Source organism: Loxodonta africana, chromosome 23 (genome assembly GCF_030014295.1).
Source record: "Loxodonta africana isolate mLoxAfr1 chromosome 23, mLoxAfr1.hap2, whole genome shotgun sequence".
NCBI classification, from domain to species: domain Eukaryota; kingdom Metazoa; phylum Chordata; class Mammalia; order Proboscidea; family Elephantidae; genus Loxodonta; species Loxodonta africana.
Window position 1 is genome coordinate 63960327 of NC_087364.1, and position 17912 is coordinate 63978238.

The 17912-nt window shown below is 39.4% G+C and overlaps 1 protein-coding gene across 2 annotated transcripts in view; it reads right to left on the reverse strand.

The window, feature by feature from the left end:
• The window catches only part of PLOD2 (procollagen-lysine,2-oxoglutarate 5-dioxygenase 2), a 95522-nt gene that overhangs the window by 16962 nt on the left and 60648 nt on the right, over nucleotides 1-17912 (reverse strand). For both annotated transcript variants that reach the window (XM_003416168.4, XM_003416167.4), the window contains exons 7-10: nucleotides 10381-10478; nucleotides 6585-6686; nucleotides 2014-2139; nucleotides 267-388 (exon numbers count right to left, since the gene is read on the reverse strand). In XM_003416168.4, the coding sequence (XP_003416216.1) occupies nucleotides 267-388; nucleotides 2014-2139; nucleotides 6585-6686; nucleotides 10381-10478 (448 nt within the window). The remainder of the gene's footprint in view (nucleotides 1-266; nucleotides 389-2013; nucleotides 2140-6584; nucleotides 6687-10380; nucleotides 10479-17912) is intronic.

Genomic DNA, 17912 nt, shown 5'->3' on the forward strand with positions numbered 1-17912 from the left:
CTATTTGTTTTTCTGTGTATTTCTATTTAAGGTCTTGATCTGTAGTACAATTACTACTTTGATTAAATGTGTTGATTCCTATCCATTAAAAGAAAAATGTAAATAACTTCCATAATCTTTTACAAGTATATATATGCAAACATAAACATAGTCTGACATTAGGTACACACACTGAGACACCCAAGTTTAGGATATTAATTTTGGAGAAAAGTTTGCTTTTTCTTAAAGCCTGTTTACTAGAAATTTTTTAAAGTTATTAAACATACATTCCCATGTTTCTGGCTTCAGCTTGACTTAGATCTTCTTCCGGTCCTACTATTTTTATAGAACTGATTTCATGTTTAGCTTTATCAAAAAATGCCTTGATGTCCTTTTCATGATAAACTTCCTGTAACATATTTAAAATATTCAAAATTAGAGAGAATGTAAGACAATAAGATGACTGAAGTATTCATATGTAGGTATTTGTTTACATTCAAAGTTGTAAATTCCACAATTCACATATCCACTCAATTATAAACGATAGCCATATTAAACAGGTTATATTTAAAATGCTAAATGCCATATGAAAAATCTAAAATAGACACATATTAATATTCTTTAAAGAGAAGATACTTCAAAATGCTTTAAACATCTACTCCCAGACGAGCCTTGGCATTGTTGTTTAAATCCTGGGTGCTACAAAATGTTTCTAACTCAAAAGGGGAAAATGGCTTGCAGCCTAAGAATCTTCAACTTGCATTGTGTGAAATACCCAGGAAAAAATTTCCATTAAACCTAACAGATATTAATCTAAGTTGTAAATAAAAATAATCATATCTTACAAAAGATGATGTTATAATATTCTTTGAAAGCCAGAAAAAATGAATGGTGATATATAAAATTTTGCTTTAACAAATAGAGGAGAAAGTTCAGCAGATCGTTATTGTTAGGCAAACATGATGAAAAAATCATCAACATAAGATTCTGCCAAATCAGCGTGGTTTACTCTGCTAATACTCAGATAAGATTATCTTCCTTCATGACAAGAGCACTTCAGTACTTTTATGCATCATCTCACTATTTCTGAAACGTTAATGCTGTCACAGCTTGTTAAAACCACTATAGTTAATTTTAAGCAAAACAGGAGAAGATAAAAACTCCTACCCTCAAGAAGTTTAAGGTCCTATGAACGCAGAAAAAATAGAAAGAAAAGACACAGTACATAAAAATATAATCAACGTAAGTACATATTACAATGCTTTTTACTAAGTAAATGTTCTCAATGATTCATTCTTTTATATTTATTTTAACTGGTTTTCTATAAATTTAAAATACTCTCTTTTGAAAAAATGTCAATGATTAGCTAACATGGACACAAGGAAGAAAGAAAAATAGCATATGAAAATTATTAGAACAGGAGAAAATATCTCATAGAGTTCACAGCTCACTAGTTTTTCTAGACGATGTTAAGTACAAACTTTTAACAGAAAAGGGACAAGTAACTGAAAAAATATTGAAGAAAATGTATTTAAGTTTAGGTTATATGTGGGAGGTGTTTGGGAGGTCCTGAATATTTTTGAAGGAAGTAACAGTATCTAAATCCTTTGGAGAAAATCATGCCAAATGTGTCATGAATCAAGACAATACTCTATCTGGAAGCCATTTCAGGTTCTGATTTTATGGTGTTATCAAAAGTTACAAATGACATAATGGCGGGGGCGGGGGGGGAGACCCAAAGGCACAGGGATATAAGATCCTTTGATATTTCTTTCATTATATATTGTCATATGAAAATTGCTCATGTTCAACCATTTTTTATCTATATGTGGGTCATCATATTATAATATTGGCTTCTAGACTCTAAAATCCTTAGGTCCTGTAATGGCAAGGCAGTAATCACTTCAAAATTTCTCCATCAAATACAGCCCAATGAATTCTTTTAGACATAAAAAAATAATAATGAACAATTAAATTGTTCCAAAGACTATCAAAAATGTTTCCAAATAGAATATTCATTTCTCAAATACTTACTCTGTTATGAACAAAGAGTTTAAGAGCATCTTTTGGGTAATCCAGTGTCAACAATGTGTCCAGAAATCGAGGTAGGAAAGGAGTAGGTTGCTCAATAAAAATGCCTATTGTTACATTTGGATAGACCTATGTTTTAGGGCAAGAAACACAAAAAATATCGTTAGTGTGGTTTAATTTTAAGTCTTATTCAAGTCTTAACTAGCATAATATAAAAACACAAGGATTTCAGTTCAAGGTAAGCTAAATTCAAATTGCCCTATGGCAGTTCTCTGACTCTTGAAATTTTTATGGACCCCATCAAAGTAATTTTACTGACATCTTGGCATTATGACCGAGGTTTGAAGAGGAAATACACATATTTTTTATATTTTCTCCAAATTTAAAATTAATTAAGCATATAGTCTACTACTCAATACTTCCTTTATGACAGCACTTGAAGAAACTTCCTTCAACTCTAAGTGCTATTTTGAAAGCTTCATCTAAGAAACCTGAATGGTAACTGCTTCCCTTTTTGTTTTCCTAAGTTCAGAGCTTAATTTGTAGCCCAAATACAGCAATCAAGGAGGACCGGAGCACCTTTACAGCTATCCTTAAATACGCCCTTTAATCTTGATAGTCCATTATTTTCCTTCATTATTCCATTACATGTGAGGAAAGCTATTTTATTTCACTAATATATTTTATCTTATTGTACCGTACCTATTTTGACATATTTTCATAAATCCTCTCTGGCAGTGTCTTAGTGTGCCATTTATCTTTCATATATTGCATGAAATGTATGCCAGGCCTTGTGGCAGGCAACATTTAGGAAAAGGAGAGAAAGCCTAGGCTTGAAAAACTTACAGATGGTTGAGGAACACAAAAACGTAAGTAAAGTACAATGTAAAGGTGTTATTACCAGAAGTATACAAAATATTCCAGTATAATGCCTTTTTAAAACCATGTCTTAAAGCCTAAACTTAAGAATTACAGATTTTTAGAAGTGTAATATATGCTAATTACTGAGTTAGGTACCTCTTCCCATCATTCACACAGGACACTTCACACATTCCCATTACCTATATTATAATTTAGTATGTATTTGAATTGAAGCACACCTCCTACACTGCTGAACTTCTTTGGTTTTTCAATTCATTTATTCACCCAAAATGTTTATTACTAAATCAATCAACAAACACAAAGAACTAAACACAAAATATCTACCTTCTAGGCGTTCTCGCAGTCCCGGGGAGGTGCAAACAATTAAGTACTGGGCTACTAGCCAAAAAGTTTGGTGGTTTGAATCCACTCAGAGGTGCCTTGAAAGAAAAGGTCTGGTCTGTTTCCAAAAAAAATCAGCCATTGAAAACCCTATGGAGCACAGTTCTGCTCCGAAACACACGAGGTCGCCATGAGGTCTACTAAATGGCAACTGCTAGAAGTTCTCAATTTAATAGAAAAAATAAGTAAAAAGTGGAACACAGTCCTCTCTTATGAAATGAGACAATGTGTTGCATTTAATTTAATAACACCACATCCTTCTCCCTTGGAGCAGCTGGTGGGTTGGAATCGCTGACCTTTCAGTTATCAACCAAATGCTTAATCACTGCACCACCAGGGCTCCATAATAGCCTTCTAATTTATTTATTATTCTAAATTTACACAAGAGAAAAATGGAGCTTGGAGAAGTAACCCAGAACATATAAACTAGTATGTGAAGAGCTGGACTTCAATCAACTACATCTCCTTTATTAATCTACCTTCAAGTTCATATAATTTTATATGATAATGGTAACAATAACAACAGCTAACATTCACTGAAGGCTTGGTGACACAGACACATACATAATTTTATTTAACCTTCCTATCAACCCTCTGTTTCTGTATGCCCTCTAGATGATTCTGACTCACAACAATTCTAGGGTAACCTAAAGGACAGAGTAGAACTGCCCCATAGGGTTTCCCAGGCTGTAAATATTCTACAGCAGCAGATTGCCAGTCTTTCCTCCTGTGGAGCCGCTGGTGGGTTCGAACCATAAACCTTTCAGTTAGTAGCTGTGCACTTAACCACTGCACCATGAGGGCTCCTTTCAACCCTCTGAGATAAACATTATTATTTTCAAATATAAAGATACCTGCCTCTGGCCCACATCTAAGCGTGTGGTGGGCTTGAGATCTGAATTCAGCAAGTGTGACTTCAGAGTCCATGCTCTTTACCATGCACAGGATTTTAAATTTTACAACCCCATTGCATATTAAAGGAACCCTGGTGGTGCAGTGGTTAAACACTCAGCTGCTAACCAAAAGGTCAGTGGTTTGAACCCAACAGCTGCTGTGTGGGAGAAAGATACAGCAGTCTGGTCCCTTAAGATTTCAGCTTTGGAAACCACAGGGGCAGTTCTACTCTGTCCTATAGGGTCACTAAGAGTTGGTATCAACTTAACAGTAATGGGTTGGGTTTGGTTTGGGTTTGGGTTTCCTGCATAATAATTACACCTAAAAACTAATAACAAATTCAGTTTCCATGATGGAACGAGTAGTTTTCTAGCTCCTTTTAACAGGCTCTAAGACAAAAGAACTTAAGTCAAGAGATTTATCCCTACCTGCAAAAAAAAATTCTTGTTTCATATAAATATAAATATGTATCTTTGTACCAGAAAGTTAATATAAAAGGAAACAAAACAGAATAAACTGTATTAACTCTCCCTCGGGAGAACAAGGCTACTTTCTGCAAAAAAGATCAGGACAAATTTTTTAAACATTTTTGTGATGCAGCCTCATTCAGAACCATTCTGGCTTTCCTTCCAGAGAGGAAACATTCAGTTTGTTATTTTAGAGACTGGCCAAAAGTCTTATTTTCAAATAAAACAGGGCTCTAGTTAGAAGCTCCTACATATACACAGGTTATTCTTTATCCTCCTTTCAGACAATGTTAAGACAAACTATTTAATTCAGGAGTTTCAGCTGACTACAGTGAAAATATTTTGCATTTGCATGGGGACCAGAGCTACCAGAACGATATTCCGGGAGTTTTATTTTTGCCTGTTTTGTTTCTACTGATCTGGCATGCTGTAACTACTCAACAAATCCATGGTGAATGAACAAAACAATGTCTTAATGACAAAATCACTCCTTAGAGCCCAATTGTTCATACACATAACAATCTTCTAAGGCAATTTGTTAGAAGAAAAATGTAGCTACAGGATCTCCTAACACTGCTGTCACTGAGGACAGGGCAAAGATCCGTAAGAACGTTTTATAGACAAATAATAAGTATTGGCGGTTGCTGTTCACTCTTAGTGTATAAATGATCAACATAATTATAATTCTCTATGAGATACATGTAAGTAGCATTGTTCCTGGCTCGTATTAGATACAGAGGAGCCCTGGTGGCACAGTGGTTAACAGTTAGGGCAAATTACGATCGCTAACCAAAAAGTCGGCAGTTCAAATTTACCAGCTGCTCTTTGGAAGTTCTATGGGGCAGTTCTACTCTGTCCTATAGGATCACTATGAGCTTTAATCAACACAATGACAATGGGTTTGGTTTTTTGTTTTGTTTTGTTTTGTTTGATACAGAGACAAAATCACTTAGTGGTTAAGAATATAGGTTCAGGAGCCAGATTACCTAAATTCAAATCCTTACTGCAATACTTAAAAAATGTATACCCTTAGGCCGGTTACTTAACCTTTATATAACTCAGGTTTCTCATCTGTAAAACTGAGTCAATAGTACTGTTCATCACAGGGGTCTTTGTGAAGTTTAAATAAGTTATTATATGTAAAGTGCTTAAAACAGTCTCTTACCTACATATTCATGTATAATTATTATTTAAATTATCGAATCAGAAAACCAAGCACAGATAAAATTAATCAATGAAAATACTGAAGCATTGCCATCACTTTTTCTCAATGCTTTAGACCAAGCTGTATGCCAGTTATAACCAGCTACCACTGAGTGGACCCTGACTCAAGGCAACTCCATGTGTGTCAGAGTAGAACTGTGTTCCATAGCATCTTCACTGGCTGATTTTTTGGAAGCAATCTGCCAGGCCTTTCTTTCAAGGCACCTCTGGGTGGACTCGAACCATCAACCTTTCAGTTAGAAGCTGAGCGCATTAACCGTTTACACCACCCAGAGACTCCTTTGACCACGTTTGCTGTTGTTGTTATGTGCCGTCGAGTTGCTTCTGACTCATAGAGACACTGTAGGTCAGAGTAGAACTGTCCCATAAAGTTTCCAAGGAACGGCTGGTGGATTTAACTGCCAACCTTTTGGTTAGCAGCCCAGCTCTTAACCATTGCACCATCAGGGCTCCCAGTTAGCAGGCTTAAATAAAACAAAAGCCCCCAATCATAGCAAGATATGAAGTATGAACAACCAAGCCCCTTTTATCAGGTTCAATTATTACCTGGCTTGGCTTTCAAAGACAGTTTAGAAGTACACAAATCTAGCAATTTTTGGAGTCATCATGTTTTAAGTCTATAAATCCATTCCCTACCATGCAATCAGAGCTACACTGTGTCCTTTTTTCTAAAAATCACCATGTACTTTTTATCATCACACATCACACACAGTCAATCCCACTTACATCGACTTGAGACAAGTCAATGACATTCAAATCACAAAGGGTGCAGCCGCTGTCCTGTGTCCATGAGTTAGGTACGTAGTTCCCAAAATAATTCAGCACAATCTGGCAAATAAAAGGAAACTGAATTAACAGAAGAAATCTTTCTCCTCAGTGTACCTTCCTTCTATAACCATCTAGCTTCCAAACATGTTTTCTGCATTAGGTAAATTCCTTTAATTACTCCATTACTTATCACCTAGAAAGGCACATCGCATAAACAAATTTCTCTGAAGACTATGAATCATAAAACAGGGACACTTCTGACTAGAAATGCAAAAAAAAAAGGCATTAAAAATAGTAAAAGTGCTTTTATTTCATTATCTAAGGACAAATATGGGAAGAGACACAACTGAGGAAGTCTAGAAGTCAAACAATGAACCATTTTATAAATGGGCTAATGAGATGTATTACCAAAAGCAATGCAAATAAAGGCAGTCATGTGAAGACTAATTTAGTAGGAAGACAAGTTTAAAGTCCCATAGGAGACAACTACAGTGAATGGGGTGGTAGAGGTCTGACCTCTTACCAAGGCATCACCACACCAAATAAATAGTAGATGTCATCACCAAAAGGCATTGAAACCTTCCAGGAAACTACCCTACTGTAAACCAGGCTTCTGGGCAGTGATTCAGGAGCACTGACTCAGGAAAAGGTAGCTTGCAGATTAAAACAGATCTAAAGCAGTTCAAATCTATAAGCCGCTCCTTGGAAACCCTATGGGACAGTTCCACCCTGTTCTACAGGGTTGCTATGAGTCAGAATCAACTTGATGGCAAAGGGTTTGGTTTGGTTGAGAGCAAGGTCCTAATTACATAACCACAGTCAACAATAAGATAAAGTACAATAATGCTTCCTCACCCCCAGTCCCTTCTGGGCATCTCAGAGGAATTTCTTTGTGACTTTTCTCCATTCTCCTAGGTCAGCTATTGATATACATCTTACCTGTAAAGCCTGTGTTCCTGTGTGTGTTTTAGGTGTTGGGTGGGGGCAGGGGGTGGTGGAAGGAGGTGAGGGAGAGAGAACAACAGAAGGGGAAAAACACTAAGATTTGCTCTGAGCCCTCAAACAAATCTGGCATATCCATATATTTTCAACGCTTTTACAAAAATTCAGCTAATTTAATCACAATTTTAATACCTAGTATGAGTGTTTGTGGTTTATAACTTTTTAAAATTTTAATTGTTTTATTCTTTCTTTTCATAAACTATAATTATCTCGCCTCAAGACAGTGATACAGTAGTAAACTAGCTTTGGCACTGATTTCATATTACTGTTAAAAGCATGCTCCTAAAACTTCCTTACGCATATATAATCATAAATTTTTTTTTTTTACTGGGAAGAGGCAATGAACTCAAAAGAAAAAAAAGTCTATGCATTGAATGTGGTGGTCAAAAATATACAGAACGCCAGCTGAGTTTATCTAGGTTCCTAAGGCCCAGAAAGAGATCTTAGCAGGTAGAACAGGTGAGGTAATTTGTCCAGTACCGTTTTAGCAGAGTCCTCCCATATATTCGGGATTCTGCCCAAATATTTCTATTATACTGAAACATGGACACTATTAATTAAATGGGACAATGGTCGCATTGAACAGACATTGTGGATGTAGTTACAGTTACAATGCACAGCACACTCAGAAGATACACTCGTTCACATTTCTTCTGGGCTACAGGAAGTTCAGGAAATGAATTACAAAGCAGGAAACATGCCATTAGGGCACTCCTTAATGAGATATTGAGAGTATACGGTTTGTCGCCATTAAAAGGGTCAATGTGGTCATGTCAATGTGCTTCTATAATCAACAGAGAAATGAAAATTTTCACTGGTAATTGTCAAAGATTACAAATGAAAACATGAAATTAACCACTCATGCCCTATAAAGTATGGCTTTAAAAGGAAGAACATAAAGAGATTCATGTGAAAGTGGACTACCTATTTGGTGTTATTTCTAAAAGGGATAAAAAATGTTAGTAGTATGAAATGCACTGTTTAATTATCTGTTACCCTTTGTTTAAAATATTCTGTGAAAAAAATTTTTTAAAAGAAGAAGAAAAAATACCCTCAAATACTTATGGCTCCAGCCATATCTGAAATTCCCATCTATATATAAAGACTGGCACTTTCCCCATCTTACAAAATCTCATAAAAATTAAATATTTATCTCAGGAATTACTGACTACCTATGTGAATAACAAAATGGTCAATATTTTTTTAAAGTTTGGAGTATAAAAAGCATTACTTTTAGTTTTCAGAATGAAAACTTTATAACTTTTAACATTTTGTTTTTTATGAGTTCAATTTTCAGAGATAACGATATTTTAAAAGCATTAATTTTGACTGGAAACCTCCACCGCTTGGATCCCTCACCACAAACACTAGGTCACCCAGCCTTCCCACTTAACATCTGTTTTCTTCATAAAAACTGCAGACATGTATGCTGGCAGCTTTGGAAAGTGCAGACACTGTTTATGTAGTTAATATAGTCAGGCTGTTCACATGGGCAGTCCTGGCTTCTAGGTGGTACTTCTTTCCTAAGCCTCCTTTCACAATATCAAATGCATTCCAAGTCTGACATCATTTTCACTGGCAGAGAAAGTTTTCCAGCCAAATTCTTCTTTTCTTTAAAAATCCTGTAACTATTCAAGGTCAAGGTGGCACAAGTGCTGTGGTTTTTACACAGAAGATTCAGGTCCCTATTTTTATTGCACATCAAATTAGTTTCACTAATGATTTCTCCTTTTGTGCAAATCAGGAGACCGCTTAACTACTGTTTGTGTAAAAATACAACCAATTTCATAAGGATTATATTAACATGTATATTATCTGATATTTGAAAGAAACGATGAACATTGAAATAAATGTTTTAGGATTTACTACTTATAATAAGTAACCCGCAAGAATGAAAAGTTTCAAACCAGAAATCACAGTATCGATCTAAAACCTGTTGCTGTTGAGTCGATTCCAACTCACAGCAATCCTACAGGAAAGAGGAGAACTGCCCCGTAAGGCTTCCAAGGAGCGGTTTATGGATTCCAACGGCCGACCTTTTGGTTAGCAGCCATAGCTTTTAACCATTGCTCCAGCAGGGTTCCTTCAATCTAAAAACTGCTTTATATTAGATTGTATCAAGACAAGTATAAAAATAATTACACGGAATAAATATAGAAACATTGGTCTCTTGATTTGATACCAACAGCACAAACTTCGTATCTATATATTTTGCAATCAATAACATTTTGAGTAAGCTCAATTAAATATATCTGAACCCAAAAGCATTCAAAATTGCACAAATTATGCAGTTATGTCTTCGTCAATTACAATCCATCAACCTTGGCAGATAATGAGGGCAAGAGGAAACTTTCCACTCATTTAGTCACAGCTGAGACGTAACAGTGTTGTTAACTTAGAAAATGGCGACTGTGCTGAAACAGATGATCCCTTGACAACCTGAATAATTCCTGTTCAGAGAGGATACCTTAGGTGAGAAAATCTGGCTCACTCTCAATTATTTATTACTAAATAAAACACTAAAAGTGAAATTTGTTACAAATGGGATGAAAAGTTACCAGCTGGTTGAGGAAAAATCATCAGTTTAATTAATCTGAATGAAACCAGAAAATACACTGTTTTACAGATGAAACCAGGAAATTATAGACACCAAAATAAACCTCTTAATTAAAAAAAAAAAAAAAAATCCACATATCAATCCACAGTCTACATCCAAATAATAGGAACCCAGGTAAAAGAAACTGTTACTCACCTTGGTGGGTCCATTTCCATTAATTGCCACTGGTAATGTTTCATAAAAAACATTCTTAGCTCTGGCTTTGCCATTTTCAAATTTCAAAACAACTTCATCTGGGTAAAAAAAAGAAAATGGGTTTCAGGACTTTAAAATAGGTGTGTGGGAAATTATTTATACACAAATCTACATATCCCTATCTCAGTGTGTGAGTGTGTCTTAGGCTGGGTTCTCTAGAGAAGCAAATCCAGTGAGGTGTACATATATAAGTATACATATATATATTTGTAGAGACAGAGAGATTTATCTCAAGGAAATGCCTCAAGCAGTTGTAGAGGCTAGATAGTCCAAAGTCTGTGATCAGGCATCAGGCTGGCGGCTTCTCTTGACTCACACAGCTGCAGGAACTGACAAGTCCCAGGATCGGCAGGTCAGATGGCAGGCTACTGGCTCACAGGCTGCAGAAGCAGACAATTCTGAAGATCAGCAGGTAAGAAGCAGGCAGTTGGCTCAGAGGCTGCAGAGGCTGATGGATCTCAAGATCAGCTGGAAATACAATAGGCCACTGGCTCAAGTTCCAAGAACTGGAGGTCGTACAATGACGAGCAGGACGCAGGATCCAGAGCAAGGAAGCCAGCTTTGCCTGAATGCCCACATATATATTGGATTCTGGCCACACCCCCGAGGAAACTCCCTTTACAACTGATTGGCTTATTAACATCAGAGCACATCACAGAGGATGACTACATCATTACAAAACTGCCAAACTACATCACTGCATAACTGCCAAATTACATCATTACATAACTGCCAAACCACTGATAATCATGACCCAGCCCAGGTGACACACAATTTGAATCACCACAGTCCACCCCTTGTCATCTTGGCACCTGTACACATCTCCTTAAACCATAAACAATCTCTAACTAAAGACAATACAAAGTCATACTTGGGCCTAACATGACACAACTAATATGTGTACAATTGAAAACACACTAGCCCCATTTACATCTTATATTTTATAAATAAAAAATATTTGATGCACACATACCAGGAAGAAATACTCATAACAATTACAGTCCTTGTTTCTGCAGCTCATCATGTGGTCATAAGTGGTATTTAGAACTACCTTCTTTCATCAACCATTCTGTATTCCCTTTACCCTCAGCAAGCACCTCAGCTGGTGATTCTTTGCCTGGGGGGTGACCAAACAATTCATTACTGAAGGGTCTGGGCCATTAGCAGTCTTGTCAGAATTGGGTTGCTATAGTTTTCCATTGATTTTAATAATGGCATGGTAGTGCTAACAGATGCCCTAAAAGATCTCTGGTATTCCAAATGTACTCCACCATGCAACATCAATCCAATTTCCCCTTGTTAGTCAGGTCAATCATACCAGCCAATATGGTAACTACCTTCTTTGCCTGTTGATCCAGAGGCATGAGGAGCCCAAAGTGGTCAAGTGGCATCCTTAACTTCCAGTTCAGTGGAATCTGTATCGTGTCCCCAGGTGGGAGTATTTCTCCCTTTGCAACTAAGACTTTTTGACCCACACAGCATAGGGTCATGGAGACAGGAAGCAAAAATTTTGCGAGTGGGTAACTAGGGGTATTAGTGAGTGGTACCACTCCCCAATCTCAAGCCCCGGGTTCCTGGAACTGTGAATCCTGCATATGGCACTAATAGCACCATATATGGCCGATAGCTTAGAGCATATACAGCCTCCTGGAGAGCACTGCCCCAACCCTACAAAGTATTGCCACCTAGCTGGCTCCATAATTACGTTTATAGAAAGCCACTGCATCGTTCTATCAAGCTAGCAGCTTCAGGATAATGGAGAACATGGTAAAACCAGTAAATTATGTGGGCATGGACCCACTGCCGTACTTCATTTGCTGTGAAGTAACTCCCCTGATACTGTGTGGGATACCATGACAGTGGATAAGGCATTCTGTGAGTCCGTGGATGGTAGTTTTGGCAGAGACACTGCATGCAGACAAGTCAAATCTGTATCCAAATTGTCTATCCCATTAAAGATGAAACATTGTCCTTTCTACGACAGAAGCAGTCCAAAGTATTCAACTTGCCACCAGGCTGCTGGCTAATTGCCTTGAGAAATGTTGCCATATCAGGAACTCAGTGTTGGTCTCTGCTGCTGGCAGATTGGGCATTCAGCAGTGGCTGTAGCCAAGTCACCCTTGGTGAGTGGAAGTACATGTTGTTGAGACCATGCATAACCTCCATTGCTGCCACTGTGGCCACTTTGTTCATGAGCCCACTGGGCAGTGATGGGAGTGGATGGGGAGAAAGGATGACTGGTTTCCATAGAATGTATCATCCTATCCACTTGATTGTTAAAATCCTCCTCCACCAAAGTCACCTTTTGGTGAGTAGTCATATGAGACACAAGTATCTTCACTTCTTTGGCCAGTTCAGAGAGGTCAATCTGCATACCTTTTCCCCATACCTCCTTATCACCAATTTTCCAATTATCTTTCTTCCAAGTTCCTAAGCATCCAGCCAAACCACTGGCCACAGTCCATGAATGAGTATACAATTGCATATCTGGCCATGTCTCCTTCTAAAAAAAGTGAAAAACCAGGTTTACTACTTGAAATTCTGCCCATTGAAAGGATTTCCGCTCACAACTGTCCTGCAGGGAGGTCCCAGAAAGGAGCTGTAGTACTACTGCTGTCCACTTTTGAGTGGTGCTTGTGTGTCACACAGAACCCTCTGTAAACCAGGCACGAGTTCTTTCTTCCTCAGTCAACTGATCATAAGGAACTCCCCATGAGGCCATAGGTGCAGAATGAGAGATAGAAGGTAATGTGGCAGGAGTGGAGACCATGGGCATTTGGGCCACTTCCTCATGCAACTTACTTGTGCCTTCAAGCCCTGCTCGGGCCAGATCTTGTTTATACCACTTCCACTTAATGATGGAGTGTTGCTGTACATGTCCTACTTTATGGCTCTGTGGGTCATACAATACCCAGTTCATGACGGGGAGATCAGGCCAAATGGTGACGTGGTGGCCCATGGGTAAGTGTTCAGTCTCTGCCAAGGCCCAGTAACAAGCTGAAAGCTGCTTCTCAAAAGTAGAGTAGTTATCTGCAGAGGATGGAAGGACCTTACTCCAAAATCCTAAAGGTCTGCACTGATTCATCAATAGGGGCCTGCCAAAGACTCCAAACAGCACCTCTATCTGCCGTAGACATTTCAAGCATCATTGAATCAGGTGGATCATATGGTACAAGTGGCAGAGCAGCTTGCATGGCAGCCTGAACATGTTGCACACACTTCTCTTGTTCTGAGCCCCACTCAAAACTAGCAGTTTTCGAGTCACTTGATAAATAGGCTGGAGCAGCAGCCTACTTGTTTCCTCCAAAATCCAAAGAGGCCCACCAGGTGTTGTGCCTCCTTTTTAGCTGTAGGAGGCAGAAGATGTAACAACTCATCCTTCACTTTGGAATATCTCACCATGCCCTACACCACTGGACTCCTAGAAATTTCACCGAGGTGGTAGGCACCTGAATTTTTGTGGGATTAATTTCCCACTCTCTAGCATGCAAATGTGTTACCAATAAATCCAGAATCATTGACATGTCTTCCTTACTAGGTCCCATTAGCATAATGTCATCAATGTAATGGACAAGTGTGACGTCCTATCGAAGGGAACAGTAACCCAGGTCCCTGCAGACTAAATCATGACATAGGGCTGGAGAGTTGTTGTATCCCTAAGGTAGGACACTGACGGTGTACTGCTGGTCTTACCAGCTGAATACAAACTTCTTCTGCTGATTCTTTGAATGGAGAAAATGGCACTGACAAGATCAAACCAGGTACCAGGAGATGTATCCATCTGCTCAAACAATGAAACCACATCTGGAACAGCAGCTTCAAATGTAGTCAGCACCTGGTTAAGTTTACAATAATGCACTGTCATTTCCCAAGCCAAATAGGTAAGCTGAATGGGGATGTGGAAGCAATTACCACCTGCATCCTTCAGGTCCTTGGTGGTGGCAGTAATCTCTGCAACCCCTCCAGGAATGTGGTATTGCTTTTGGTTTACTATTTTCCTAGGTAGGGGCAGTTCTAACGGCTTCCACTTGGCTTTTCCTACCATAATAGCCCTTAATCCACTTATCAGACATCCAATGTGGGGGTTTTGCCAGTTGCTGAGAATGTCTATTCCAGTTATGCATTCTGGAACATGGGAAATCACTACAGGATGGGTTCGCGGATTCACTGGACCCACTGTGAGATGAACCTGAGATAAGACTCCATTAATAACCTGACCTCCATATGCTCCCACTCTGACTAGGGAGGCACTGTGACATTTTGTGCCTCCTGGAAATGGTGTCAGTTCAGAGCCAGTATCCAGTAATCCCCCAAATGTGTGATTATTTCCCTTTACTCAATGAACAGCCACTCTTGTAAGAGGTCATAGATCCCTTTGGGGAAGGCTGGGAGAAAGACTAACAGTATAAATATTTGGCAGTGTAGTGGGATCCTTCCTCAAGGGGACTTAGTCTCCCCTTCATTCAAAGCGTTGTAGGTCTGTAAGCTGGCTCAAGTCTGAGAACTGATTGAGGAGCTGACTCTATTCCCTCCATGTGAGTTAGACTCCTGTTCACTTTACCTAGAATTCTTCTGCTTATACAGATCAAGTAAATATTTAACAGATTCCCATTTGGTTCACTCCTAGGAACACCATGACTAAGCACCCAGTGCCAAATGTCCGTGTGAGTCAGACAATTCTGATTTCTGCTTTGTCCATTATGGTAACCCTGCCTACCTTTGTCAACTGAGCGCTGCCACTTTGCCCCCCCACCACAGTATCTCATCAGTCCCCAGTAGTTGCTGAGGTTGTCAGGCACTGTCAAGTCAGTCCTGAGTCATAGCGACCCCGCATACAACAGGATGAAACATTGCCCATTCCTGCACCATCCCTATAATCATTGCTGTGTTTAAGCCTATTGTGGCAGCCACTGTGTCAGTTCATATCGTTGAGGGTCTTCCTGTTTTTCACTGATCCTCTACTTTACCAAGCATGATGTCCTTCTCCAAAGACTGGTTCCTCCTGACATGTGAAAAACACATGAGATGAAGTCTTACCATCCTCACTTCTAAGGAGCGTTCTGGCTACACTTTTTCCAAGACAGATCTGTTCATTCTTCTGGCAGTCCATGGTGTATTCAATATTCTTCACCAACACCATAATTCAAAGGCATCAATTCTTCTTCAGTCTTCCTTACTCATTGTCCACCTTTCACATGCATATGAGCAAACTGCAAATACCACGAGTCGGGTCAGGTGCACCTTAATCCTCAAAGTGACATCTTGTCACTATTGTAGTTACATGTCTTAATTCAGTTATGGTATTTCCTGCTGTCAAATCTGACTTACATAAAATAGCCATCACAGCAGTCTTCAAGGGTTCTGGAGCTCCCTTCACAAACCTGTGTCCTCATTGTCGTGGTAAAAAGGTCACTCTGGACAATCCATGTGTGGATCTATGGTTCTAAGAAGATACATCTGCTCTAACATGTTAATTTTCTTAAGCCTTTGGTGCCTTCTTCTACAGTACATCAAGGCAGCTCTGGTATTTCAGCTTGATTTCATGTAGGCCACTGTATAATCCACGCTTCAGTAAACCAACCAAATAAACCATTAGATGGTTTTCTAACCTCTCACGCTGGAACACTGAATCTGTGCTTAACGGGCCCATGTCAATAAACCCAGACTGATCCAACTTTATGTTCCCTGCACCATTATCCCACACCCTTAATAGCCATTCTCACACATATTCCCGAGGTTTCTCTGTACATATTCAAAAACTCAAACAGTTCTTTTGGGGTGTAGTGTACCTCCTCCTGGGTCATACTTTGTACTTCGCCTTGTGGGTCTCACTAGGATTAAAGTCTAGTGATGGGTCTAGAAGCAAAAGTGTGTGGTGGGGGGTGGATCCTGGGAACATTTAGCAATGTCTTGTAAGGCAACCCTGGTGGCATAGTGGCTAAGAGCTGCGGCTGCTAACCAAAAGGACAGCAGTTCGAGTCCACCAGGCGCTCCTTGGAAACTCTATGAGGCAGTTCTAGTCTGTCCTATAGGGTCGCTATGAGTTGGAATCAACTGGATGATGGCAACAGGTTTGGTTTTGGTTTTTTGTAAGGCATCTACATCAGGCAAGGCCCCAGGTGGTATCTCAGACAAAGACTCTTCAGGCACAGCTGAGTTAATCTCATCAGATGGGGGTGGAAGGGATAATGGTTTTACTGGGGAGGGTGGCTTAGTAAACAAAGATGGAGTGATCTCTGCAGATGAGAGTAAGAGGGCTGGTTCTGTTGGCAGGAGTAATTCAATGGAATTTAGGGCTCCAGTGTCCCCTATGCCCATATGTCCATATCCCAAGTATCAGGATCCCAATTCTTCCCAGTCAATTCCCTTAACTTCAGACACCTTTCAAGGTTGGAATACACATATACACACACACACACACACACAGAGATAGAGACAGAGATTGATTTATCTCAAGGAAATGGCTCACACAGTTGTAGGAGCTGGCAAGCCCCAACTCTGGGGTCAGGCATCAGGCTGGAGGCTTCTCCTGACTCACATAGCTGGAAGCTGATGAACCCAAGATTAACACGTCAGTCAGCAGGTCCTGGTTCACAGGCTTGGAGGCTGATGTATCCAAGATCGGCAGGTAAGATTGCAGTCTGCTAGCTCAAAGGCAGCAGAAGCCTACAAATCCCAAGATTGGCAGGCGATAAGGTAGACCATTGGCTCAAGTCCAAAAACTGGAGATCAGATGACAACGAGCAGGACGCAGGATCCAGAGGAAACAAGCCAGCTTTGCCTGAACATCCATATCTATATTGGATGCAGGCCACACCCTTGGGGAAACTCCAGTTGCAACTGACTGGCTGATGACATCATGGAGGATGGCTACATCATTACACAACTGCCAAATACATAACTACATAACTGCCAAACTAAATCATTATATCACTGCCAAACTACTGAAAATCATGGCCCAACTAAGGTGACACATAACTTTAACCACCACAGTGCATGTGTCTGTTGTCATATAGTTTCTCATGCAGACAATACTCCATGTGTTATATAACACTTTTTGAAATTTTGCCTACTCTAAGTCAGCAGATACCACTGAATAAAATCAAGGACAGCCCTGGCTCAGATACCAATTCTGAGCATCTCACTTCCTCCAGCCCGGCACTTTCAAAATGATTGAAGTACTAACCTACTGGGGTGTCTAACACTGGGGTGGATAAAAACATCTTTGCAATTCTCCCTTTGCCTCTTCATAGTAATGTGATCCTAACCAACCCAGTTGCTGCAGAGTCAATTTCAACTCACTGTAACCCCACGTATGTCAGAGTAGAACTACAGAGTTTTCGACAGCTGATTTTTCAGAAGTTGATTGTCAGGCCTTTCTTTCCAGGTGTCTCTGCGTAGACTCGAATCTCCAACCTTTCGGTTAACAGCTGAATATGTTAACGTTTGCACCACCCAGGGACTTCACTGTG